The 27,660-nt window shown below is 40.4% G+C and overlaps 4 protein-coding genes across 7 annotated transcripts; 3 read left to right on the top strand and 1 right to left on the bottom strand.

Moving 5' to 3' along the window:
* Positions 1-28: 28 nt before the first annotated feature.
* Positions 29-1,488, top strand: LOC137785314 (V-type proton ATPase catalytic subunit A-like). Its single transcript, XM_068576441.1, has 3 exons — positions 29-119; positions 501-672; positions 763-1,488. The coding sequence occupies exons 2-3, from the start codon at positions 541-543 to the stop codon at positions 853-855; spliced, it is 225 nt and encodes a 74-aa protein (XP_068432542.1). The 5' UTR covers positions 29-119; positions 501-540; the 3' UTR covers positions 856-1,488.
* A 2,313-nt stretch (positions 1,489-3,801) lies between these two features.
* On the top strand, positions 3,802-8,742 carry LOC137785312 (palmitoyltransferase ZDHHC23-A-like). 2 transcript variants are annotated; one of them, XM_068576438.1, is made up of 5 exons: positions 3,802-4,123; positions 4,946-5,099; positions 5,484-6,083; positions 6,605-6,772; positions 7,906-8,742. In XM_068576438.1, exons 2-5 carry the CDS (start codon positions 4,981-4,983, stop codon positions 8,177-8,179), a joined length of 1,161 nt encoding a protein of 386 aa, XP_068432539.1. In that variant the 5' UTR covers positions 3,802-4,123; positions 4,946-4,980; the 3' UTR covers positions 8,180-8,742. The 2 variants fall into 2 exon arrangements, with proteins under 2 accessions (XP_068432539.1, XP_068432540.1); XM_068576439.1 differs by lacking the exon at positions 4,946-5,099.
* Positions 8,743-13,196: 4,454 nt separating this feature from the next.
* LOC137785313 (lipocalin-like) lies at positions 13,197-14,413 on the top strand. The gene is made up of 6 exons (XM_068576440.1): positions 13,197-13,289; positions 13,572-13,711; positions 13,798-13,871; positions 13,966-14,079; positions 14,176-14,277; positions 14,386-14,413. Exons 1-6 carry the CDS (start codon positions 13,197-13,199, stop codon positions 14,403-14,405), a joined length of 543 nt encoding a protein of 180 aa, XP_068432541.1. The 3' UTR covers positions 14,406-14,413.
* A 661-nt stretch (positions 14,414-15,074) lies between these two features.
* Positions 15,075-24,749, bottom strand: LOC137785311 (zinc finger X-chromosomal protein-like). 3 transcript variants are annotated; one of them, XM_068576437.1, is made up of 9 exons: positions 24,294-24,749; positions 22,102-22,198; positions 21,770-21,863; positions 21,552-21,689; positions 20,142-20,291; positions 19,903-20,031; positions 19,680-19,814; positions 19,393-19,536; positions 15,075-17,863 (listed from the first exon to the last, which is right to left on the bottom strand). In XM_068576437.1, the coding sequence occupies exons 3-9, from the start codon at positions 21,861-21,863 to the stop codon at positions 16,560-16,562; spliced, it is 2,094 nt and encodes a 697-aa protein (XP_068432538.1). In that variant the 5' UTR covers positions 22,102-22,198; positions 24,294-24,749; the 3' UTR covers positions 15,075-16,559. The 3 variants fall into 3 exon arrangements, with proteins under 3 accessions (XP_068432538.1, XP_068432536.1, XP_068432537.1); XM_068576435.1 differs by having other exon boundaries at positions 21,552-21,863; XM_068576436.1 differs by lacking the exon at positions 19,680-19,814 and having other exon boundaries at positions 21,552-21,863; positions 24,294-24,747.
* Between the last annotated feature and the right edge of the window lie 2,911 nt (positions 24,750-27,660).

Genomic DNA, 27,660 nt, shown 5'->3' with positions numbered 1-27,660 from the left:
CTCGTGATCTTGTTTTGCCCCCAGGCTTCTCTTGCTGAAACTGATAAGATCACTCTAGAAGTTGCAAAGCTCATTAAGGATGACTTCCTGCAGCAGAACGGTTACACCCCCTATGACAGGTGAAGACAAAGCACATCTTTTCTATTCATTTGGGTTGAAATGCGTGTCCCACCTTTGTATACAATGAACAAACTGAATGTTGTAGACATTGAAATAGCTTTTCTTTTTGCTCCACAACAACTGAAGACCTAATGAAATGTTCATATTAAAGCTCTTTGTGAAATTGGAATGGTCTTAAAAGAACCGGAAGTTTGCTACAAGAGACAATATAGCCATGGGAGACAGCAACTACACAGCTTTGAAATAAATGTGTTTATTCCAAGACATCCAAGTGATTTCCGTTGGTGCAATGAAGAACAAATTGTTGGACACAAATATGTCCCCGTCCCTTGATGATTATAACCTGTGAGCTTCACACATTCTCCTGTCCCCACACACAGGTTCTGCCCCTTCTACAAAACTGTTGGCATCCTCTCGAACATGATCTCCTTTTACGACATGGCCCGACACGCAGTGGAGTCCACATCACAGAGCGACAACAAAATCACCTGGGCTATGATCAGGGAGCACATGGGAGAGATCCTGTACAAAATCAGCACCATGAAGTTCAAGGTATGATTGCTCCTCATTTAACAAAGGGTCTGTGTCTAGTTTTTATTAGTCAAGATAAATAACTTATTCTCTGTTCAATGCATTCTTTAGGACCCCGTTAAGGATGGCGAAGTTAAGATCAAAGCAGAATTCGCCCAGCTGGTGGAGGACATGCAGAACGCCTTCAGGACTCTGGAGGAATGAGTTTCCTACCCACCAGCTCCTCTCCCAGATATCTAAAACCAGTGCAGTGCAACCTAGTGCAGATTAAATGGCCCGTGTTCTTAATGTCTGCCTCAGTCATGTGAAATATTTTATTCCCTGGTGTTTACGTCCACTGAAACATTCCTTCCCAAATTTCCTTTTAATTTAGTTGATTTTTGACTCCTACTTCAAAAACACATTACTGGAATCCCCTAATGTTTTGCTCAGTGAATGTAGCAACACACCAACATGTTGTGGTTAAAATTAGTGGGCCCCAATCGGGTGCTTTACTTACACTAACCAATGGCTGCACCAAAGAGATGACAGGGATGTTTCTTTTCCTCCAGGTGTGACAGTGATCAATACATATTTAATTCAATCAAATGGGAACATGCACAAAGGTAAAGGGACAAACGCACTGCGTATCGGGTTGTGAAAGGCATTCTTCAACCTTACCTCTTGAGTGTGATAGTAATATTGCGGACAAATACTTGATATTATTTGCAAAAATGTGAATGAATGAGTCTGTTAAGAGTTGTGTTGTACCAGATGTCTCACTATTATATTTGTGGTATGTTGCTGTCTCCTGAAATAGATGTTTAAGAAAAAGATTAAAGTTAATTGTGTCTGTAAGATTTGTTCATCATGTTCTTGGGAAGTTTGAGAAGCTTGTGTTTGTGTAAATTATATTAAAGAGTGAGGATCCCTTTGTGGTCTCTCAAAAGATTAAAAATCTTTGATTAACAAAGCAAACTCCTATGATCGGCCGCTCCTTGAAGCAAAGTATAAATACATTTTATAACAAACAATATTCTTAAACTGATAGGAACGGGAAAGCGATATGAAGTCTACTTTTACCTTTTGAAGCAGCTGAGCAAGAGTGAGAATCAACCTTTGACTGCTGCAACTCATGACCACAGAGATGTTCAGTGAAAGACTCTGGCCTCTAGGTGGCAGACATGTTAAAATCACTTGAATAACAGACTGTTTGGAAAAAGTTGTTTCTGATTAACACACCTCTTGAAACCTTATTTTCCCCAGGAATTTTTTTTTGAAGGCTTTGAAGAAGTTAGAAGAAAACGTGTTACACACAACACCAAACACTGTATGACACAATGGTGTATAGTGTATCTGTTTACTTTTTCAACTCTTACACTGTAAATAAGTATGCTTAGATTGAGAGAAATGTTTTTTTTCGCCATCTGTGTCATTTAGTACTTATTCCCCTAAAATTCAGCTTTACATATTATGTGCCCTTAGCCAAATAAACAATACAGGATGATGTTCATTTAGTAGATGATGGACCTATTTAAAGTAAAGTAGCCAATAAAGCAGGACATGCTTAGGGCGGAGCTACCTTGTGATTGACAGGTCGTTACCACAGCCGTCTCTACGTCACTCCTTCATTGTCCAACACTTTCGTTCACTAGTTGCAAATAAACAAGATGTTGATGTCCAGATTGTCAAACTTGAGGCTTCAAATCTGCAGTCCACAAACCAATGGGTGACATCACAACAACACCCATTATGTACAGTCTGTTTTAACAAGTCCTTTCCCTTTGAAATGAAAACAAAAAATATAACAATCTATTTTTTAAATAACCCAAACTGCTTGAAGTTAGGTGGACAGTCGGGTGTTCATGTAAGAGCCATTCACTCAAAAGAAGCTCAGTAAGAAGGCCTTTTTAATGGTCTAATAAACTGACTTTATTGTGAAGGAAAGAGCAGAGACAAGAAACAGTTTCATCAAACATGACAGCAAGATATATTTCCCCTTGTTCACTGCATCTAGTGGTCGTGCTCTGCGTGACATCTGTTGTCATTTGCTGACGTGTAATCTTCAGCACATACTCTTAGTTCAGCCTGGCTCCCAGCATTAATTCCTCCAAAATAGATTACAGCCGTTATCTCGGGTTCCGGGCTCCATCAAGACTAATGGACGCATTACCCACAGGAGCAAGAGCAGCATCTTTTTTTCTGCATTGATTCAGCCCATCCAGACTCACACCGGTGGACATTAAGAGACTTCTGTGGTCTCAGTTCATCCGCCTCTAGCTTACAATGCACCTGTCTTTCTTTCTCCCTTTGTTCAGTTTGCAGAGACTGAGCGACGGGCAGTATGTGTGTGTAAATAGTAACAGAACTGAAAGATAATAGAATAAGAAAAGTCTCCTCTTTGTATTTAATGACTACAATGTCTATTATGAGCAAATAGACTTTTTTCCGAGCTTCTGTATCATCCGCTAATTAACTGTTGTGTGTGATGAGCAGAAGCTCTTTGCTAAAGTGTTCGTGAGCAAGAATTTAAATCTAAATTCCTGTCACTTGCTGTGGTGCGCTCTAAACTTCCCTTCTCAAAGGTCAAGTGGAAACCAAAACTTCCCTGCACACATCACTTATCACCTGTCACTATTAGTATCCAGTGTTGACACAAATGCCACACGTGAAGTGTAATGTATAGAAACCTCTGTGCTGCCACACACACACACACACACACACACACACACACACACACACACACACACACACACACTCTTTTCTAGAGTTTTCCATCTGTGAGCAGCAAGGTCAGGTTGCTAGTGGGAGGAAATGTGATCCCAGAGGGCGGGGCTGCCCTCTGGATCATTGCTCACTCTCTCTTCTATGAATGCCTGTCATGTTTCTCATATACGCCCAAAGGTCCAGCTCAGTGTGGATTGTTGTTGCAGCTTCTGAACACCTCAACATAGCCTCTCAGCTGTGGAGAGAGGCATGAAAGGCTGCTGGCTGTCTGCCTTCCTCAGCCAATACCACCTCTATATACCAAGCATGCCAGTGTTCCAACTTCTAATAGAAGCCGAAGCTGTGAAGAAGGCGACGCCAAAGGACAACTGGTGAACTATGTAATGACATGCAAGGAAAAGTGAGCTTTTCTTGGGAAAAGTGAGCTTGTTAGGAGGAGTCCAAGTTGCCTTCTGTTGGGATATTTCCACCGAGGGAATCCAAGGAATGAAAACCATCTCACTGCACTGATACGGTGTCGCCGCAGCACCGCCACAGCAGAAACATGCCCATTTCCTTTTTCAACACAAATGACTGATGAGAAAGTAGGCTGCTGTTTCTCTCCCTCAGTCATTTACTGAAGGAGCTTGGTGACAAGAGGTTATCTTCTAATCGTTTCCTCTTCATCGTTAGTAGAAGATCCCATGACTTTTACCCGGAGAGAGTAAATCTGACTTTTCAGCCCACGTGCGTGGATGGTTTGGTGTTTTTGTGGCAAAGACTAAAGGTAAGTTAAGGGAGAAAATATTTAATCTTGGTTTTGCAAAAGTGGATTTTCTTATTAAACGGATCGAGACATTAAATAAGTCAACGTGATTATTTATATACATTGCAGTCTGATATTTAGTCATACAAAAACTGTTATATTAGGAAATTAGGATAGGACAAACAATCGAAAGTTGAAATATTTATTTTGTCTTCCTATTTTTTTTAATTTATTCAGTTAATTGTATAGATTTAAATCAGTCTGTGTTTGACAAAATAAAATAATAACTCACACGGACAATAACTCAAGTACATCTCCGAGTGTTGAGAACTTGGGTTCGCTGACCCAGATAGTTTGTCTCTGTGGACACTGTGGCCTTGTTTCAACAAATTACTTTCGAAGCTCTTGGGGAGTGAGAATCTTCTGATTTTGGACATCATTTATTTAAAACAGAAGGGAATCTTGGAATTAGTAACAGGTTGAGTCCATTAAAAGTTGTTTTAACCTGTTTAATCTATGAGGTAGGGTAAGAACTGTGTGTGTGTGTGTGTGTGTGTGTGTGTGTGTGTGTGTGTGTGTGTGTGTGTGTGTGTGTGTGTGTGTGCGCGTGTGTGTGTGTGTGCGCGTGTGTGTGTGTGCGTGTGCATGCGTGTGTTGATACTAATTTCCAAATATAAAAACACATTTTTGTCCTCAAGATTGTTATTGTTTGTGGTAGGTTATACTTTTTGATATGCAGTAGTAAGTTACTATTTTCCCTCCCCCGATGTTCTGTAACTGTGTATAGTGCATTACTCGAGAGTACAGAGTTTAAATTGATGGCCTTTTTTGTTGAAATGACAGCTTATACACTTCAAAGTCATCTTTAGCAAGCCATTATGAAATGGGAGAAGTTAAAGCCTCCAGAGCCAGATGACCCTATGTGTTGCTGTGAGTGTGATATCGACAAGTACGGATGTTGCTGTGACTGTGAAGATCTGGATGAAGCCTTTAACAGGTATGAAGGGAGAAAGAAAAAGGGTCAGTAAGAATATACTGAAGTACTGTACTGAAAGGTTAAGGAGGCCTAGAAGTTTGAAATGATTTTTTTCACACTTTCAGCTTGTGTTTTTTCTCTGGGACCCCCTAAATAGTCTCACACCTGATATGTCCTCACAATATATATATATATACAATCTTTATAATGCAATTACAGCTACACTGTAAATCTTAAATTTGAAAAGCATGTGATAATTAGATTTTAGAGTGTATTGAAAAATGTATGTAGCACAAGTATAAGAAAAAACAATGGCTTTCCACCAATAAAAATAGCAAATGTAAAGACCACATTCATGATTAGAAATCTTTGTAATTGTGACTCGATGACCACTGTCCTCTGTAGGTGGCTGAAAGACAGGCCCTCTAAAGGTGGATGTCAGTCTTCTGTATGTGGGGCCATCATAGACAGACTCGAGATCTCTATGATCCCGGTCCTGATGCTGCTGCCTCTCCTGCTGCGGGTTGCAGCGCTGCACTACCTGCTGGGCGTCGTCATCCTGACAGCTCTGCCCGGCCTGGTGCTGTGGTACTACTACGCCACGCACAGAAAGAAGAGACCCACCCTCTTCTTCCTCACCCTTGCTCTCTTCTCCCTGTTCTACATGTATTACCTCTTCATCACAGAGATTTTACCTCGTGGAGACGTCAGCCGGCTGCAGCAGTGTGCTGTGACCATGGGGGTGATTCTCACCGTAGTCTGTCTTATTCAAACTAAAAGAGGCCCAGGATTGGTGACCACTCGCCCACATGAAGCACACAGTCACTGTCAGGAGGCTGACAAGAACTCCACACAACGTAATGGATCTATCCAATCGGCAGCATCCTCAGAGATTGCAGTAAAATGGAGCACATGTCCTGTGTGCAAAATAATACGACTCCCACGGACCGGACACTGCCGGACCTGTGGCTCATGTGTCCAGCGTTTGGACCACCACTGTATCTGGTGGGTTGGACATAACATATGTACTTATATTTATTGTGTGGCCAGTGAAGTAATTAATATGTTTCTATGTCATGCATTCAAGAAAATTAATATGGAAGGTTGATTAGAGAACTGCCATGTAGTTGCACAGTAACGAATATGTAAAAGCTCAATTTTTCTCCAGTTTTTTTCCTGGCAGAGAAACCAGATCAGGTTTAAATGAACCATTAGACCATTTGATGACAATAATCAGCACATGTAGTTACACTTTTTACAGGGTACAGACCTGTGGATGACCAACCTCTAAAAATAGACGAACACTCTCATCCATGTCATCACTAAATAGGACTAAACAGCTGCTTTAGCATGGAATAACACACACGTCTTTTACATGTAAACTTTAAAATCCTGCTATTGTGTCGTTTTACAAACAGCAGGTGTAATGAGCCACAATATCAGGCAGTGTGTGACTGCTTTAATCTCTAAACTGGTCCATTGTGTTGTGTCTCTGTGTTACATTTGTATATGTTGGGGCATTGTAGGATAAACAGCTGTGTTGGACAAGCAAACCATCGCAGTTTCCTGCTGACCCTGTCAGTGTTCCTGTTGACCTCTCTATATGGCATCAGTCTGGTGCTCCGCAGCCTCTGTCCTCGACAGTACCTTGTGACGGCTCTCCTCTACTGTCCCGGCGTCTACGGTCAGTCCAGGTACGGCCCTCATTCATGATTTGTTGACCTCAAGCATCCCTTGCTACCTGCTCGAGCCAGTAAACCACTTCTTTTCTGTCTGTTTGAGACACTTGTAGCTTATACAGGATTTACACTGAAATTTAGCCTTTTAAAAAAAAGATTTATTATAACTGCATGCATTTAGTTTATTGTTGTTCAGCTGTGTCAGGCTCACTTGTGTATTGTACATGTTCTGGATGCTTTCATGCTTAATGTCTAACAATGCAACCTAATCTTGTGTTGTGTTACGAGCCTCTGTGTTGTTTGTATTAATGGTGCTTGACAATGTAGTAGAAGTGTGTCCTGATTAATGTTAAACTTATATTGATACTATCTCTTCTTTTAATATTTATGCATGCTTTGTAAATTGTAAATAATGAATAACTTTGTCATTTTAATCTCATATTCTGTTTTTAGGGTGACTTTGTAACACCTCTCCAGGGACTTTAACGGATTGTTTTATTAATGTGCACTGTCCCTCCCAAATAAACTAATACAATAAAAAATGAATTTGTGAAGATTATCTTGCTGATCAAAATCAAAATGTTTTTTTGTCACAAAGCAATTTTTAAATGATCCGAAATGCAATTAAAAAATACTATTGACTTCTTGTCAAAAGGAACCAATGCGATGCTAACATCTGGGTTGGCCTACAAAAATGTGTCAAAGACAAACTGCAATTTCTTCCACAATCTTTAGGGTGATGATGACATCATAAAACATTTTAAGCCTTAATTAAAATCCTCAACCAAAGCTTTCAATTTAAAAAAAGAATGGCCTTCAATACAATAATAAATTCATACTATTATTAATTTTGTCTCAAGAAACTAGCATGAGCAGCATAGCGTGCATGTGTGTGTGAACATAAGCATTGCAACGTTCCCTCTTTTTTTTCCTTGAATTGTGTCATATTTACCATGAATGAGGATCAACCTGAACTATGCCCCCAAAATGAAACAATAGGTTTAGAACAAAGTGGCAGAAGTATTACAAACGTTCAGATAAAGTGATCAGCTGCCAGAGTGGATCCAGATTTGAAAAATACATTTCAAACTGAAGGCTATAAATTATACTGCTGTAAAGTTACATTCACTCTGTCTTTATCTCAACAGCACGGCCCTTTGCTTCACCTGCGCGTGGTACAGCAGCATTGTCACAGGTGGACTTATTTACCTGTTGGTGGTACAAGTTCTGAATATCAGCTTCAATGTGACGGAGCGGGAGGCTCAGCTGGCTCTGAGGAACAAAACGGGCCACAGACGCCTTTGGGGACTCGTCATCGACACAGGAGAGTATTCACGTGGCTTCTATCAAAACTGGGTTGAGTTCCTCACCATGGCAGATGCCTCGCTTCCTCCTCGCTCCAGCCTCACTGACTTGGTCTAGTTTCACTTTGTACGCTCTATTCACATCAAGATAACAGACCTTTTTATACAGCTTGCTTGAATCTCATGTGTAACTTCGGAGCTATCAGCTGATGTCTTCCAATGCTTGTTGCATTCAAGCCTCTTTATACTTAAAAAAAAAAAAGGTTGTTGCACAATTCATTCAAGGAAATAACACACAGGCAGTCATAAAGTCTGCAGGCTCTTTCATGGTTTTGCATATTTGCTCCACCTGCAGAATGTGTTTGCCTTTGGACGCCGCCCTGCGTAGATCTTTTGGGCTAAATGTTACATAACGCCACCAGGACATTAATAAAACCTGATTATTCAGCATGAAATCAAACAAAACAGGCATGGGAATCTGGCACAGACAGATAGAGCACTCGATCTGACCCTTGTGAGTCAGGGCTGGATGTGCAGGCATAACTTCCTGGAGCAGCGTCATCTTTACTGTTATGACTGATGCAATCTGTATTAATGTAATATTCTTCTCTCCAAGTGTTCTGTGTTTTTCTAATGCAATGGTTGTTGTCCATCGCTCTGCCAGTGCTCCTTTTAGACTGTCCTGACCTGCACATTTTAAGACATGCAGCGTTTGTTTCTGTAAATAATCCATTACATATATTATTTATTTATAATAAGATGAAGGCCATAGTCCATAATGTATAACAATGAATGTGTATAAGTAAATCTATTCACTGTTATATAGCATAATAAACAGTAAACTGAACAGTGTGTATACGCTCCTGTGTTTCACTCCATGCACTTTCGTTATATCACACTATCAACTCTCCTAATGCACATCTTGGGTGGAGCATAAGCTCCACCCAAGATGTGCATTAACTAAGCTGTTCAAATCAATACATTTCCTCGATTTCAATCACTCAGTTTACCAACTCCTTACATACCAGAGGCTCTGGAGTCGGCTCTGGTGCCACCCTCAGGACACTCTGAGAATTTCCCCCACCCAGTGCTGACGATGTTGGTATCTCCCCTCAGCCACAGCGGATTTCAGGAGTGTACGAAGCACTGCAGGATGCTTTATGTCCGTCTACTGGCTAGATGGACAACTGTTGGAAACAGGTCATTTTATGAACATTCCTGCAGTTTAAATATTTTAAATTTCTATAACCTGCTTATAATTCATCTCTGTCAAGTCCACAAACATTTGACATCATACTGCCAGGCCGATATGCAACAAGAGGATTTACTTCTGAATTAATTGCAACAGTTCAACCGATCCAATTTATTTTTCAATAAAACAAATCATTTAGGTTTTGCTCTCTTTTTCAATTTCTTGTGTAACCATATCCTATTCGGTGCTTAATCCATACATTTATATAATAATATGGTACTCACAAGTTTAAGCCTCTCCACTCACGTCATCATGATATTTCACACATGCATGCTGCTCCAGACAAGACAACACCCGAAGGAAAAACTCATTCATTTTGGTCACTCTATGACCTTTCTTCTAGCACCCTCATCCGGTTACAAGGTTCATTTAATGTCAACGATATGAAGTTTGTAGTGCCATTTTGCTGCAACACTCCAACACACACACACACACACACACACATACACACAAACTAAACTACATTATAGGATGAAAGAAGGAGTATCACAGCCTGAGGAGAGAAGCTGATCTGACGTGTGGTGGTACCAGAAGCTGTTCATTACTCCTCTCTAAAGTTGACAAGAACTTGGCACGTATACTTTGACTTCTTTCCAATTTTTTCCAGAAGAAATCTCATGAACAGATTCAGCACATCAGCAAGCTCTTGACTTAAATGAAACCCTGACCTTTATACCTCTTTGCCATTCATTATTTGTTATGCCCTGATTCTTATCTCCACATAAACTTAAGTTCTGATCATTTCATTCATTTCCTGCCCTCAATGAATGTACAGTATTCACTGTTCTCATGTATGTGAGTGTGCATGCCTGCCTCGGAGCAAACATGACAGATGCATCCTGTGACAGAGACTATGATTGCTTTGGGCAATGATCTGTTAACAAAATATGCAGTCATATTTCTTCTGTGGTGATTTGCACTTGTAATCAAAGTTGAGGTAGTTAAAAGGGAAGTTATTTATTGAAAGTCAGATGAAGTGTGGGCAATTCCCTTTTTCTGACTGCTGAGCCAAAGAATTTCAAGAATAACATCTGTTTCTGACAGCTTGGTGAAAAGAACTACAGTAATATCTACACGCTGGTGGGGAAATAACAAGCCACCTGCACCCCTGCCAGTTTGTGACATAAAATCCGATAATATTTAATATACAACCCATTTAGTTCATTAAGACGGGGGCTACATAGTCTCTGCTTTCGCTTGTTAAGGAGCTGATATGAACAGAAATGCTTACGTGGCCTCGGTGTGAATGACTAGCAGTTGGGGTGCATTTTTGGAATAATGTGTGGATGCTCACACATTAGAATAACTGGAGCATTATCACCCATTTTGCCAACATGGCATGAACTCACTATCACCCTCTCACATTATCAATAAATGTTGCAGATTGCAACCAATTGAATCACCCTCTGCTCACTCCTCCCTTTCCAAGAAGGTAACATGAGCTGCAAAAGAGGCCATTCATATCATACTTCATAACACTACTTTAGGGGCAATGGAAGTCAGACAGCAGCTGGCGATACCACAACTACGTAAAAAAAACAAACATGCAAGGTTCTAAAGAAACATGGCAGTGCTATTTATGCTAATAAATTACCCTAAATATTACATGCTGTGTCTTTAATTTGAGCTTTTGTTAATCTGCATGATGCATACATACCAATACAATCTAAATCTAGATTAAGAATCTGCACAAGTTGTGACAATTTACAAATTACTGGTAAATGGAATGTAAGTAGAGATTCCTGCAGCTGCTCTGGTTTGTATGAGCCTCTTTTTATGAAATCTGAAAGTATAAAATCCTCCTGTGGCACAGCATTACTTTAAATAGTTGCTTTCTCGGGGCAAAGGCATATCTGTCTAAACATGCAAAGGACTCTTTGTACTGTGGCATGTATCGGCCTGCACCTGACTACTGCAACTCATTGGACTAATAAATCTCCTCCTCGTCACCACTGGAGTCATATTTATATCTGGGGAGTGAGGAAAAATCTGGAAATTGGAAATATAAAAGGAATAATAATTGGAATCAAAAGTAAAAGTATTTATTATGCAGAATGACCCATTGCAGAAGGATATATATATATATATATATATATATATATATATATATATATATATATATATGTATATATATATATATATATATATATATATATATATATATATTATTATTATAGTTTATAATACTATATTTTTTGTATGTATACTACATTTGTTGTTGGCTACTTTTGAAAACCAAATATCTGAAAAATAAAGCCTGACACGAGGTAAAACATGCATATCAGCATAACAACCAACTATACGAACAATCAGACAAGGACAGAAAAACATGAACATAAATTGAACATAAATCATCATAAATCCTCATCCTTCATATTGAACCTACAATAACAATTGTATTTATCTCGTTGTTACCACCTATTTATTTTATTTTCAGCAATTTCTTATATTTATGGTATTTGAGAGTAGTGGATGGCTGGAGATCATGGAGACGTCATTTTAAAAGCTGTCAGAGCACAGAACCCTGAGGTCAGAGCACAGAACCCTGAGGTCAGAGCACAGAACCCTGAGGTCGGAGCATAGAACCTCGAGGTCAGAGCATAGAACCCTGAGGTTAGAACATAGAACCTTGAGGTCAGAGCATAGAACCCTGAGGTTAGAACATAGAACCTTGAGGTCAGAGCATAGAACCCTGAGGTTAGAACATAGAACCCTTAGAGCATAGAACCATGAGGTGATAGGATGGGATCAGAGAACCCTGAGGTCCGAGCATCATGGAGACACCATTTTATAAGCGGGAATGTGAGAGCAGACATTTATTAACAATGTTTCAACATTTTCTCTCTCTATCTCTGTCTCTCTCTCTGTCTGTCTCTCTCTCTCTCTCTGTCTCTCTCTCTCTCTCTCTCTCTCTCTCTCTCTCTCTCTCTCTCTCTCTGTCTCTCTCTCTCTCTCTCTCTCTCTCTCTCTCTCTCTCTCTCTCTCTCTCTCTCTCTCTCTCTCACTGTGACCCGAACATCCTGTACGTAATATAAATATGTAGTACACTGGGTCGTCATTGAAAATGTGTTCAGATTTATGTTCTTCACAGTAAGTGAGCCAAGACCAATAAGACTGAGTTTGAAAGGAATGACTCATCGTATCATTTTTCCTTTTGATAAAAAAATGGAAACGGGTCCCGAACACCACACAAGGGTTGACCACAAAAGAGATGCTAAAGTTTCCCAGGAAAACATTTCCATTGGCCACATGGTGATGATGCCTGATTATGAAACTAATCTGCAAGGGCCATTGTGTCGTCTCTGTGTTTGACTATCGCAACTGCTGACCGATGAATTTGATTCTGTGGTCTCCGCCACAGAAAGCACTGGAAGGCCGCCTCTGCTTTGTTGACCAGTTTGGGTTGTTGTGTTTTTACAGCTTATGCTCACAAACAGGAGGCTGCACAAATTAAACTGCATTATCAAATACTGTACAACTCAGAAATATGACAAGCGGGATATCAGCTCGATCCAATTTTTATTCTAATTATATAGTTTCTGCTGCTTGCTGTGTACTGTCATGTGTTCACCTCTCACAGGGTTGATTGAATCTCGCTCTGGCAAAGCTTACCTTGTGGCTGTGAAACTGGATGTGTGTTTTTCATAAGCTTCACTTGTTTGAACCCATCCCAGCTTGAGGGTTTCTGTAGGTGTGCATGTGTGTGTGTGTGTGTGTGTGTGTGTGTGTGTGTGTGGGTGGGGGTGCTGGCTGGGTGGGAGGGAAAAGGTAATCACGCTCTCTACTATATAAAGGGTTGTCAGCAGAACTTCCACAACAGATCTTCATCCACTCGCTCTCTCTTCATCATCGTTTCTGTGACTGCTCCCGCTCCTCAGAAGCTATGACTTTCCTGCTCAGACTGCTGGGAGCTCTGCTCTGCTCCCTGACGGTGTTTTCTGAGGTCGTACCCCAGGCAGACTTCAATTTACAAGGGGTAAGACACATCAAATATATATATATATATATATATATATATATATATATATATATATATATATATATATATATATATATATATATATATATATATATATATATATATTCTTCACATATTGATTAATCACATTCCTGTTCACTACCAGACAATTGGGTGTATAAAAAACTAAAGTTGGAGGATCACTTCAATAAACATTTGAAGTTGAATGTGCCGCTAAATGCAGGCCACAGCGAGTGTTCCTTCAGATTGGGTTAACGTTGGCCTCATGTGTGTTCACAGATGGCAGGGAAGTGGTACCTGATTGGATTTGCCACTAATGCCCAGTGGTTTGTGAGCCGCAGAGACAGCATGAAGGTGGGCACCGCCATGTTGACCCCAACTGCTGATGGGGACCTGGACATATCCTACGCCAGTCTCAGGTGAGTGTGAGAGGACAGAGAGAGAAAAAAAAGGGCTTTGTTATTTTTTCTACAGTGTTTATCGAGTTCTAATGTGTTCTATGCAGCTCTGACGGCTCTTGCTGGAGGATGAACAACCTAGCTAAGAAGGCCGATGAGCCTGGAAAGTTCACATACACAAGTGAGGACGAGTACACACACACATACATAGAGGGACGCGTGGGACATTCATTTCTGCTATCACGTGATTTCTTTTGCCCGCCTCCCTTTGTCAGGCTGGGGGAAAGTGAACGACTTGTGCATGGTCGAGGTGAAGTATGACGAGTACGCCCTGACTCACACCATGAAGAGCAAGGGGAGTAATCCCACCGTCGTCAACAAACTATATGGTAACGCTCTCATGAGCCATGATGCTACACTCTGTCCTGTAAATGTAATTTTCTAGTCATGCAGACGAACAGTGTTAACGTCATGTGGTCTGACAGGCCGTGCCATGGACCTCAGTGCTGATCTGCTGGAGAAATTCAGGCAGTTCTCTTTGGAGACTGGTGTCCTGCCTGAAAATATTGCGTTTCTTCCCAAAAATGGTATGTTTCATCATCAATGGAGAGGATTTTACGTTGACAATAACCTCTGATTACGTGTGATGTTAGGCACTACTCTCCTTACTTACTGTTCTTTCTATCCCTCTTCAGCGGAGTGCCCAGCTGCTTAGTGTTCTGCAGCGGTCATTGTCACAATGCCATGTGAAGACTTCAACGTTGATGAATATTTTACATCAATCGAGATCACTGCCATCAAGCGAACATAGTGTATCAGAACATGATGTAGTCTGATTTCAATATGCAATATTTTCTTTGAAGAATCCCTACAGACATGTTTTCAGACATTAAAATTCGATGTAATGAGTAATGTGTCTGCTGTTGCTTCCACAAAACATTTAAGTTTAACACAAGATGTCTTCTGCTTCACTGAGATGTCCAATGTCAGTGTTTGTGGGTCCTGTTGGTTTTGTTTCCACATTTTTGTTTTATACCTCGACTATCGCTGTGGACTTAGTTTTTCCTGAAGTGTCCTTTTAGACAATACATAGTCCTAACACACTTCTCTACTCATGCGCCAACAAAGGCTGGGAAGACAGCAAGCGAGTTCACAACAAAGGTCTCAAACATTTAGATTTTAAGGTCACATGCCATGTGTTTTGATGAGCAACACCGACTAAAAATATTGTGTTTGTTTACAAGAAAAACAACCTAGTGTCAAACTCTGCACACACAACATACTGCAAACGTCAAAATATCCAGCTTGACGTAATAAGCAAACACATTTCTGGGCAATAGGACACCTAAAAAATGGGCAAATAGAAGACAAAACGGCTAAAATACTTTGCTTTTATTATCTTTTTTAACAAATACGATGAAGTACATCCATAACAACACAGTTCAGATTTCCGTTTTATCAAGTGTTTACATCTACACGCTTTGTACAGATTTGTATACAAAACAATAATTTACGTCCCATAGAAGTCTAGTTACACTTAACTATACAACAACTTGTAAATGAAATAAATATAAAAACAGGAATAATCACAGGTGATAACAAAAATGTAAAAAGCCATAGTACAAGTACACCACCAGCACCTGTCTTCTGAAGTTGCATCTAGAAAGACATAGAGATCCCCTTTCTACTGGCAAAAGTACATCTGAGGGCAAAACCAAAAGTTCAATCTGTAACAAAGGCCAGACAGTTATATTGGGATACTGATGTGAACTTTTTTTTTGTTTTAACCCAGCCTAATATCGGTATCATACAGACATTTGTAGATAATGTTTTTTTCTATGACTTAACAGATTTAATGTCAATTCATATGTTAATGGAAAAAGAAGATGCTTGTCATCAGTAATAATGGTGAAAGCTGTTTTTTTGTTTCAAATTTATGGCATTTCCTTCTCCAGGTAGCATTAATGGATTAGAAATACTGTCAGTCAGGGCTTCATCTCTGCTGCAACAACTTACAGTACACTTACTGACTTAAAACTGAAATATCATAGCTATATGATAATCAAGTGATGGGGTAATGATGACATTGTGATATAGGTGCCTATGTGGCCATGTATTCACTACCATGACACATACACTATTTCACTGTGTATTTTGTGGTAATTGAATGAGCGTGAACTGCTGTGCACAACACTAAGAGTGATTGTTTCTTTTCTCAGAGCACTGTACACAGCCAGCCTTGTGTTTTTACCAACACAATGAAAAGCACTACGTTACAGAGTGGTGGGGTTGGAGCACCAGGATGCACAACAGATGTTTGTCATTCACACTTCCTCTCCCTCTCATACACACATGACTCAATTACTGCATTCATCGTGATCTGTACCAAGATGGCAAGTGCTACTAGGAACAGGTTGCTAATTTCATTTAAACTACATTTTAACAAAATTATGCAAATGTTTTGCAACGCACACTTCCGTTTTGAGACAAATAATTAGGACCATTATGACTGACAACTGATTGCTGCCTGCAAAATAAAAAATAAAAATGTGTATCTACAAAAAAGACATCTGCACAATCTGCCATGCACACAGTCACCAGCAAAGGGACATGCAGTTAAAAGTGCAAGTCTACAGAGGGGTTCTGTTGCTATCTCGGACAGAGCATTAATGTTATGTACATGTGTATACATTTATGAACAAACATTAGGCTGAGGATAAAAAAAAGAGCAAAACAACAGAACGGACTAAGTGCAGCACGCACACGCGCCTCATTATTCCAATGTGACTGGAGGCGTGCTGAGGGTGCAGAGATTGGGGTGTGATGGTTACTGTTCTTTGTTGTGGCACAGTATTTGGCTCAGTCAGAGTCACTCTGCCTGCACCACATCCTTGTGGTGGCGTATGATATGCTGGTTCTTCTCCGAGGGTCGTCGGAAGCCTTTCGAACAGATCTCGCAGCGGTGCGGATAGTCTTTTGTGTGAATGGAAATGACATGTCGCTTGAAACCCGAAGCATCCCCAGTGCTGTAGTCACAGTACTGGCATTGGTAGATTCTCCTTTCTTTTTGTCCTTTGCCAATAACTACAGTCACACTGCTGGCTAAGCTGGCTGCACTGACTCTGCCAGCCGGGCCGGCAGCGCTGGACGCGGCAGGTGCGGCAGACTTTTTAGGCGTCACAACAGGAGTGTGCGTCTCTGTTCTCTTTGGCTCACTCTTTTCAGGAGAGGCCTGTTGCTCCTTTGTGTGGACAGACAAGATATGGCGACTGAGAATAAAAGGGTCTGCAATTTTGAAGTTGCAGTGCCGGCACTGATGGAGTTTCTTGGTGCGATGGGCTACCGAGTGCTTCTTCAGTTCAGACGGCCGGTGGAAGCCTTTACCACAAATGGCACATTTGTGTGGGTAGTCCTTGGTGTGAACAGATATGATATGGCGTTTCAGGTCACTGGAGTTGGAACTTTTGTGATCACAGTGGGCACAATGGTGGGTCTTATTCTCCTCATGCGTTAGTCCGTGCTGAATTAGCTCCTCCTCCTCCGCAAAAGTCTGGAAACAGCGCTCACATTTGTACGGCATCTCTTTGCTATGCTTCGTCTTGATGTGAGTCTTGAGATTAGAGGAATCGGCCGACTTGTAGTCGCAGTAAAGGCAGGAGTATGGCTTCTCGCCCGTGTGCGTGCGCATGTGTTTCTTTAATTCTGAAGGATGTCGAAAGCCTTTTCCACATTCCACACAGATGTGGGGGAAGCTTTTACTGTGAACTGCCAACAAGTGCCGATTGAGCAGACCTTGCTCAGCCGTTTCATAGTCACAGAACTTGCATTTATGCATCTTGGTGGGTGTTGCAGGTGCCTGGCTCTTGGGCTCTCGATGGTGGTGCTGCAATCTGTGAGAAAACAGCGCCGCCTGCTGGTGGAACTCCTTGCCACACATTTCACACTCGAAAGGGGCTTTGCTGCTCAGAGCGTGCACCTCCATATGGTTGTGGAGGCTAGCTTTCTTGTTGGTGGTGAAGTCACAGTCTGTACATTGGTACTTTTTCCTAGTCAGAACCTCCTGGTGGTGATTCTTGGTGTGACGTTTCAGGAAGCCTCGTGACTTGAACTTTTTACCACAAAGCATGCAGGGGTAAACCGTCAGAGGCTGACCATATGGGCCGATGATGATAGCTGGAGAGAAAAGTAAAAAGAGGGAGACGGAAATGACAACATGCCCATAATCTTGTTTTTTAACTGTGTCTAAATCCTTTTAAAACTATAACAAATAACCATCTCTTTAAAAAGGGAACAAGAACCATGTATTCTTTAGCAATAACGATACCAATAAAAACAACTGATATCACTGACATTGTAAATTATAATGTATCTAAATTAACAGTCACCAAATAACTCAAACAGCTGATAAGCCTGCACAAAGAACATAACTATTTCAGCAGGGGATAGTGTGTGTAGTTGATAGTAGTGCTGCAGGTCATTGAGGCATTAACAGGAGGTTACATGGTTACACAAGACATACTGAATACAGTTTTTTGACTTGTATGTGGGGCAACCCATCAACGTAATCAATTACTTTTGTTTGTGTGCATATGTCCATGTTATCACTGCCCATCCATCTATGTCATGCTTCTGTAAATAACTAATAATGATTCTCCAGTTCAGGGAATGGGTTGCTATGGCATACCAGTGGCTGTCTTCCTCTATGTAAGATTAGCCTGGGTAAAATACATGAAAAGGCCTTCGCGAGACTATAGACGTGTGATTGGTCAAAGGGCCCACGTGACCATTAACTTGCACTGTGATTGGTCAGTGCAGCTACCACCTAGAAGCCAGAATATTAGAATTTACTGATGACCTCTTTCCCACAGAAAGTTATGTGTGTCTGGTGAGTGAAATGTTGATTATTGTACCGTTTTATACATTTGCAGTCGTATATAATCGTAAACAAGTAATAGTGCTGTTGCTGCTGCTGCAGCTAGTGCTGCTGCTGGCTCTACCTGCTGCCTCTACCCACGCCAATGTGCACTGCTGTCTGTGTCTTGTCTGTGCACTGCCGTTTTGTTATAACTGAATGTGACTGGTTGGTTGTTGATATGGACAACATACATTGTTGAAGGCCTAGGTTTAAAACCACGGCCCGTCACTGTGGCATACATAATAATATTAATACCTTTGACTTCTTAATATAAATGTATAATATATTGTTTGGTAAAATTAAATATGTATACATTATTACTATTTAATTAAAAAATTAATCTTGTTGAAATAAAAAAAAAAAATAAGGCCGCAAATGGAAGTCTAAGGAAAGTGATTCGTTTGCAAACACATAATACATACTAGAGAATAATTGCTGAAAAGAAATGAAAATACTGTACTGAATTAGGAAATTAGACAGTTTCACCACTTTCCACCATTTTTGTGTTTTCCATCGCCTGTAGCGTTGATGGTTCTCAATCATGAGAAGGAATCGGCCATTAGTGGTTCTCAGTCATGAGTTACATCCTTATGTACGTAACATAGCCTACAATTATCTCTCTAATGTAACTACACAGCGTTGAACAGCTCCACTGTAGCGATTATGAAGGAATGATCTCAGAGGCTTCTTCATGGTGCGACGAGAGATGCATATTTTGAATGCATTTACATTCAGAACTGAGCGAGAAACACAACTTCCAGATACGTGAACTTTGTGTTGCTCTTACCTGTTTGTACCTGGCGAGGCTCCGACCTTCTCTTGCTTTTGTTACGTTGTCTACCAATATCATCAACCCCATCAGATTCATCAATGTGTAGCAGTGCACTGGCTGCACCGTTTCTGTTTTCACAACTCTCGCTATCCTCCGCACCTGTGAGACCAACAGAACGCCTTTAACACAAAAATAAACAAAACCAGCATCTGTAAAACTTAAGGCAAGAAACTCAAGAGACGTGGTTGATGCACAGGCTTCCAGTGTGGTTTTTAAAGCAATTTAATAGACAGGGTGCTGACCATAAGCAGCTGCCCAGGCCACAGGCATGAAGTCCTTGCTTAGAGACACGCTGTCATACGAGCGGTCGTGAGTAACTGGCTCTTCGCCTCCTACCACCACTTCCATATAAACCTCATCAGACACCTTGGACCCACCTGTAGATGAGCCCAACATGTACAAAACCAAAAAACTAGTAATGTTTAGTTTCACAGTCACACCCCCTCGTTAGATCGAAGGACTCACCATGGTTTCCTTGATTGTGATGAGAGTCCCCGACTGACATGTAAACCATCTTCTCTCTGAGAGTTTGGCCTGAAGACTCTGTTAACGCCACGCTCTCTGTGTCTCCATCGCTGATGTCAACCGATTCTCCTGCAGAATTTAAACATTTTGTTAATGCTATAATAGCTTTATTTTTGGCATATCCATCACAAAAGGTATTTGTCATTCCTAATAGAGGTTTAAGCTTCACAGCTACTCACCCATGTCGTCCTCCCCAGAATCAGCCTTAAAGATGTACACCTTTATCACTTCCTGCCCATCTTCATCCTTCTCCACTTCCTGGTCCTCCACAGCTCCCTCAACGGTCACCTCCGTTCCATCCTCGGATACCATTTTCCCCGCTTCGTCCACTAGCAAGGGGAACACACATCACATTGAAGACATGCAACTATGTGAGATCTGCCAGACACAAGCTGGTGAGTGTTAGTTCTACAACATGTGACAAGATAAAGCTTGAATATAGTTTCACCATTTCAGTACATCAATGAACCATATAAAATATCGCAATTTAAATTCTGAATACATATTACCTAGTCAAGTCTGAGATAAGGTAGCATGAATTATCTTAAAAATAGTTTGTTTAGAACTATGTATTGTTTGTTTATATTATAGAAAATCACAACGTTGCTACTTCTGTCATCTCATCTCTCTGTGTGTCCACTAACACACAGTTCAGATCAAACTCTAAAACTAGACAGTAATGACCCATCCTCAGACCAGGTCCCACTAAGGGTTTGCAATTATTGCAGAACATATAGAAACTGTCTGCCGTGGGGCGACTGTGGCTCAGTGGTAGAGTAGGAGGATCAGTAATTCGATCCCCAGCTCCAATAGTCCATGTCAACGTATCCTTGGGCCAGACACATAACCCCAAATTGTGGCCGCGGTGTGTGAATGGTTGAATGATTAGAAGGGGGCACCGTGCATGGTAGGCCTGGCCATCAGTGTACGAAGGATGTTAATGGGTGAATGATGACATGTACCGTTAAAGGCACTTTGAGAGGTCAGAAGACTAGAAAAGCACAAGTACAAGTCCATTTACCAGAAATGTTTAAGATCAGCATTTGTTACTATCCGTTATAGTCTACCATCTTTGTAGCTGGACAGTTGTCAGCTGTAAAGAGTCAATATTTTGGACACCAAGACAAAGGTTTTTGCAATAAAAAAATAAACAGCATTCTTATGCAATTAGATACTGGATATCAATCTTCCTGGGATCTGCAAATAAGCATTTTCGCTACACTTGGCCCATTAACATTATATTGATGTTAATTAATGAGTCCTGCCCTTATAAATAAAGAAACTTTATGAAACAGCTCCTGTATGAGAGTTGAACATTTATCAAAACTGACAACATTACATATGCAACTTCAAAAAAGATGATAGTCACACTGTTTCAACATCTGTCAAGAATGAGTCTCAAACCACCTTGAAAGATTGTTAAAGAAATTGTATTTCGATCCGCTTTAAATGCTTCTTGGATACATTTAGCTTTTTGAGATCCGAGCGCTACGCCAAAACACACACAGTGACTATGTGTAACAAGGATGATTTCCAGTAGAACAATGGCACATTTAGATTGAATCCCACCACAACAGAGATAAACTTACAGGATATCATTAGATAATCTCCACACTCATCTTGGTCGTCCTCCTGCTCTGGGTCCAGCCCATCTTCAGGGATGTCTCCCATGGCAACACCTTCCTCCTCTCCGTCGAGAGCCATCACGCAGGTTTCAACTGCGACATCTTCATCGTCATCACAGTGCACATACTCAGAAACCACATCCTCAACAGCATCCTGGATGACTAGCTCGTCTGGGGCAAACCTGTGAACTGCCATTCCTTCCCCCTCGCCTTCAGACACCAACACAGTCTCTTGAAGCTCCACAACAAACTCCTGCCCGCCGGCACCACCCTCATCTGAAAGAAGCAGGATTACTCAGTCAATCAGATGATTGTGTTTGGATGTGTTTAATGAAAAGTTGTATGTTACTGATTTCCTTATGACTGAATGAAACAACACTTTTCCCATTATCTGGCTAATCAAATAATTCTACATTTGAAACACTACCATGCAGTGATACCGTGAACTCACACATACCCCAAAAACATACTTTGTGTTAATAGAAACAAATTCAATAGAAGCATGGCTAATTACCCGATCCGTGTAATATTATTTTAGGCTCTTCAGAATGTATTGCAAGCCTGGTGACATCCTCATCCATTGTCCTCACACTGCATTTGTTACTGAACAGCTGAAAGCAGATGATAGAAAGGTTTAGATTATTGGTGAACAAAACAAAGTTTAACAGAAGAACCATACAAAACTTCACCTCAAAAACCTCCATAGATACGTTTGTCATTATCATGTTTTTACTCACCAAACTAACTTTCCGTCACTAAATTCTCACATATTCTTTAATACATGGACAGTAGTTTGTTTAGTATGATGATCATAAAAGCAGACTGAACCAATGCACTGCCGCAGGTCACCCAAGTCAATTCACTGCATAATATTGAATATATACTGTGTTAGAACTGTAAATCGTAAGCAATTTAATCTACATCTAAAGCTCATGTAATGGTCAATAATGTGGGTTTAAACTATTTAAAATTGTACAACAGAAAAACTTTGAAAAAGGTTGATCAAACGTGATTCCAACATTGTAAATTAACCGTAACTGAAAAAATTTGTACATTTTCCAGACGTGTCGAGTCATTTTGCAGTTTACCGCATGTTTTGGTTTTTGTGGGCTTGATAACTACTTAAATTTTTTTAAAGAAATATGGCTTAGATTTCAAACAAATACTTATTTGGCAGCAACAACAATGTATTGAAAATACTATAGAATGATTGCTTTTTCACTTTCCACAGTATTTATTCTTTTAATCAGCATTAGTATTCAATATCTGTCATAATAATAATACCTGAATTTGTGTAATAAATATTGTATAATATTAGGTAATTGTCAGTTGAAGCCATAGTAACTGCTGTGTTTAATATTTCCGTGTGCATCAATGTATCCTGCTGCAACAAACAAATTGCTCTGTATAGTACCTCATTTGTTTTGGTATTTTATTCCATACAAACAAAGATAGAAAATCAGATAAGGTCACTTGATATAACAAAAAAATGCCCTGGAGAAAAATCTGGCCTCACAGGCCAATAGAGTTCATTTCTGGAGGGAAAACACTCAAATAAATTACTATTAAGGAGGATAGTTTTTAAGCGTTAGCTTGTCTGCGGAAAAGACCGCAAGAAATGCACTGGCATAATTGTCACTACGGTAGCTAAACTAATCAGATATTGCATCTCATTAGGCACCAACGTTACCTTCATCATGGAGATAAAGGCGACAAAAAAGGTGACAACGTGTGATAAAAAATATCTCCCCGTCACACACACACACACACACAAGGGGACGCAGAGATGTAAACAGTGGCGTGGACGCTGCAGCCGGGGTGCCATTTAATTCACACTGAACGTACCATCCCCCACCTCCAGGTGGAAAATGATGACAAGGTTGTGAGGCAATGTGGCGCACAACTCAGTGTGCTGAAAGATGCCGCCGACACATTAAAACCTACTATTGTGATCAGACTAACTTAGCTACTCGTTCATGTCAGACTAAACCAACCCCCAGCGAGGGGTTTTAACGTTCACGGCAATGTCTTCAACTGACCACTGGAGCCGCATCGGTACTGAATACACGCGTACTGTCCCGATTGACGCGGACAAAACACACTTTTAAGAACATGAAATTTCACCGACGTGCATTTATTAACATAAAACTACAGAATACGAAGATATGTTACGTTAGTTCTCCACTGAAGCGGCTCTAGCCAGTAGTAGCCAGCTAGCGGGATGATCGCTCAACACACACACACACACACACTCGTTTTCCACAACAGATTTTCATCAGACCTCCGCTAGCGTCCGCCATTTTGTTAGCTTGACGTCTGGACGAATGCTAATTGTAACACCGATTGAAAACAATCCTCCGCGACGACGAGTGATAATTGCGCTTATTCTGAAGATTGTAGCGCACATTGACGGTCAAATAAAAAAAATAAAAATAACGTTACCCAACGACGTCTGGCGGCTGCAAAGCCGCACTTATTTAAAGCGGGCGGGCTAGCTAACCGGATAGGCCTGAATTACCAATTACGGCCTCTGTTGAGGCCCGGGCCTGAGAAGAAAAGGCCCAACCCTTTGCGGCCTCTCGGTGACAATGAAGAAATAAATTAAAATACCACATGCATGCAAAAACAAAAGAGACATAAACACGCACACATGCACACATAACTCCGCAAACAGGAGCCCCGGGAGCAAAAAAATGACCCGCGTACCAGATGTATGCTGCAAGGTTGGCCTCCGTCCGCACCTCGGCTTCCCGGGCCGCCTGGTTCCCCCAGACTCGGGCTGGATTCAGTCGGGAATTTTGTGTTATTTGGGCGGGCCGGAGAGAATCAGAGAAGGAGGGGTTATGGGTTGTTTCTGGAGCTCCGCTGAAAGCAAAGCAGGACGTCTGGAGCCAGATCTTGTCATGCTACAGCCCCCCGCTCCTCCAGCTCCGAGGCCGCCGTCAGCACGACACGTCACAGCCCGATAGCAGCAGGAAAATGCGGAAGGGTTGTGGTGGAAATCACACCGGCAGGCACCAAACAGGCCATAATCTGAGGACGGCTGTTCAAGCGGGGTTTCTCAAAACGTGCACTGTAGTGTTCATTTTAATTAGTTTATGCCCCGAGGTTGCTTTCGCTAGTGATGGTTGAGGACTGCATCGGTTTCCCAAACAGCAGACTTGTATGCGACGGAGAAGGTGGATAATAAAAAAGTGATTAAACTATGACCTCCAGACGGAAAGCATCCAACATTTAAACAAACCGCTGACTAGTTTTTCACCCTGTCACAGTAGCTATCCGCCTCAGTAGTTAAAACCCTATTCTTTCACACAAACAACCTCAAACTCCTGCTCAAAAATAAAAATGAATTTGGAATTATTATGATTTAGTACAAAAAGCCATTAAATTACAAGTTAATGACTTTAATAGATATATTACATTGTATTAATATAGTATTTACATGTCTACATTTGGACTTAACTACATTTATCTAACAACTTATTTACTAATTATTGTAGGCTATTACATACAAAGTTTGTATCCGACTCTTACACATTTGTTTGAAATTAAACAAACAGTATGTGGAATAGTAAAAGTAGTAATACTAAAATATCACAATGTATAATTCATAGCACTGACAGGGACAATTCTGCTGCATAATGAGCACGTTTAATTTTGATACTTTAAATATATTTAGCTAATAATACCTACTTTATACAACATATTCAATACAGGATTTGTGTTTGTATTGGTGTTTTAATGTTTTGATCATGTCATTTTTACTTGAAAACTACTGGCACATGATGATATTGTATTTGTAATACAAAAGTTTATTCCAAGGCTCCTCTTGATACAAAAGTTACTACTCATATCATACATATGGATTTATTAGTAATGGCAATACACAATATGATTGCTAAACAAAAACGTTGTGGCTTTTCACAAATCTTTATCTACTTTTACCAGTACAGGCCTCTAGTCCTTTTTCAGCTCTGTTGGCATCAGCCATCTTCTATGGAGTGGTCTACTGGGGCAGCAGCATGTTGACTGCTGGCAGGAAGAGACTCAATAGGACGGTTAAGAAGGCCAGCTGTGTCCTGGGATGTCCTTCACTGGCAGTGTGTGAAGGAGAGATACCGCAGGCCCTTCCTTCCTCATGCTGTCAGACTGCACAATCAACATTACTCTATATAAACAGGCAAATCATTCATTCACGTGTACAATTATTATTAATGTCCACTATTCCCTTCTCCTGCTGAACAGCACAATGGCCCGATTGTTGGACTAGGAAAGGATTATTTTATAAAAATATTAGGCTTTCAAATGTGACTGACCTGTAAGAGTTTCTTCATATTGGAGATATTGTTGGTATCGTCTAGAGAACTACATCGGCTACATTGTCACAGCAGTGATACAGCAGTTTCAGTGACTTTACTTTTATATATCCCTTGTGTAGGAAAAATGTCATAGCCAATATTTGATCAAACAGTTTATTTTCTTTTTGTGGGATATCTTTCTGTTCATCGCTATGCTTAATTTTGATGTTGTTTAATCGATAAATACAGACCAGACAAGGATAAAAAAAACAAAACAAGGCCAGTGCACCAAATGTCTCTAGAGATCAATACAAAATAATCCGTTATGAAAAAGTAATGCATTTAACAATATAATTGTTTATCTGTAGGGAACATTTGCTTCTGTTGCAAAACAGTCAAATATGATATGGCCCTATTATATTATTATATATTGTTAATGGGTTGTACCTCCAATAAAAATTAAATTGTGTTGGAACGTTTTAGGTTATCACCAAATGGGTACAAGTATGTGACAAGCTCAGAGACAAGCTGTGATGTGGTGACATCTTTGGTGTGATAATTAATTAGGAAAGCATCTAAAAGTCAAATGTTTTGAGACATTGTGTTGATTCAGTGCCCATTGGATGGACACAATCAGAATAAAAAAATGTGGTAGCTTCAGATGATATTCTGGCAACTGTTTGGTATAATCAAATCACAGCATGTCTTTTAGGGACAACAAATAGACGTAGTGTCTCGTTTGTCAATATCAGGCTTTATGCAATTGTTTCTCTGCTACTATGTAGAAACCATAATCCTCCCTCAAACATGTTATTTCAGTTGCAAGGCCTAACATTTGTGTTCTAAACTTAGTGAACGCCCAGAAATTGTACAAACTGTATTACTTTTCTTTAATTTTTAAAATACTATGTTATGCTATTTTTCCATAATTTTCCCGAGTCATTAGTCAGCTATATTTTAGTTAATGTTCCCCACAGGCAGCGTTTGATACTTTTCCCACTTTTATTTTACTATATTTTCATTCACCTATTCCCTCATTGTTTAGGACAAGGCAGTAAAGTGACGCTTGTTTGAGCATGTATTTGAGTTGTGCTAACTGACAGAGCCTGCGCCTTTAAAAGCTTCTGCACAAAATAAACATATCAAAAAGCATAAACTGATCCTAAAACTGCAAGTTTGAGCGGTCACCTGTTCAAACGAAACTAACAGTGGACAGACAGCATTTTATGAAAACACATTTTATTTGTACTTTCAGTAAGTGATGGATTCACAGACTTGGATGACAGGAACGCAGATCAGTTCAGTTTGTCAAAATACTTCAGCTTGCCTGAAGGGTCGGGAATGATCTGTGGGGGAGAATTAATTGAATTACTGCAAAATGAGACATATACTTTGTGTATGCTCTGAATCAGGCTGTGACTAATGCAGATCACTAACAACAAACTAGCCCCGTTTTCCATGTGTTTCCCAAATATTAATTTGTTCTGTACTTCACAACAAAAACTAAATATTCAGGCAGTGCTCACAGTGGCAGTGTGTTTCTCTGAACCTGAAGTCCAAATGCTTTTTGCAAAAAAACAGACACTATTTGTAAGCTGGACACAAAGAGACAGATTTGCAAATCAAATGGTTCTTGATCCAGTCAGAGATACTCACTGTGTCACTGCCTGGCTTCCATCCGGCTGGACAAACTGTAAGAAAATGACACAATTGCAGTCAGCACAAGTAAAATAGCTCAAAGAATCAATGAGATACACTGAAAAACAGCTATTCAG

The sequence above is a fragment of the Clinocottus analis genome, unplaced genomic scaffold (assembly GCF_023055335.1).
Source record: "Clinocottus analis isolate CAN_PGR_092001 unplaced genomic scaffold, fCliAna1.0.p SCAF_144, whole genome shotgun sequence".
Taxonomy (NCBI): Eukaryota; Metazoa; Chordata; class Actinopteri; order Perciformes; family Cottidae; genus Clinocottus; species Clinocottus analis.
The sequence above is the reverse complement of the archived record's forward strand: the minus strand, read 5'-3'. Positions and strand labels throughout refer to the sequence as shown.

Excerpts from the sequence above, each read along its gene's own strand:
- LOC137785314 (XM_068576441.1), top strand. The coding sequence starts at position 541 with ATGATCTCCTTTTACGACATGGCCCGACACGCAGTGGAGTCCACATCA. Across the intron at positions 673-762 it reads TCAGCACCATGAAGTTCAAG|GACCCCGTTAAGGATGGCGA; the intron begins GTATGATTGCTC and ends TGCATTCTTTAG.
- LOC137785312 (XM_068576438.1), top strand. The coding sequence starts at position 4,981 with ATGAAATGGGAGAAGTTAAAGCCTCCAGAGCCAGATGACCCTATGTGT. Across the intron at positions 5,100-5,483 it reads CTGGATGAAGCCTTTAACAG|GTGGCTGAAAGACAGGCCCT; the intron begins GTATGAAGGGAG and ends TGTCCTCTGTAG. Across the intron at positions 6,773-7,905 it reads GGCGTCTACGGTCAGTCCAG|CACGGCCCTTTGCTTCACCT; the intron begins GTACGGCCCTCA and ends TTATCTCAACAG.
- LOC137785313 (XM_068576440.1), top strand. The coding sequence starts at position 13,197 with ATGACTTTCCTGCTCAGACTGCTGGGAGCTCTGCTCTGCTCCCTGACG. Across the intron at positions 13,290-13,571 it reads CAGACTTCAATTTACAAGGG|ATGGCAGGGAAGTGGTACCT; the intron begins GTAAGACACATC and ends GTGTGTTCACAG. Across the intron at positions 13,712-13,797 it reads ATATCCTACGCCAGTCTCAG|CTCTGACGGCTCTTGCTGGA; the intron begins GTGAGTGTGAGA and ends TGTTCTATGCAG.
- LOC137785311 (XM_068576435.1), bottom strand. The coding sequence starts at position 22,168 with ATGGATGAGGATGTCACCAGGCTTGCAATACATTCTGAAGAGCCTAAA. Across the intron at positions 21,864-22,101 it reads AATAATATTACACGGATCGG|ATGAGGGTGGTGCCGGCGGG; the intron begins GTAATTAGCCAT and ends TGCTTCTTTCAG. Across the intron at positions 19,815-19,902 it reads TCACAATCAAGGAAACCATG|GTGGGTCCAAGGTGTCTGAT; the intron begins GTGAGTCCTTCG and ends GCTCATCTACAG.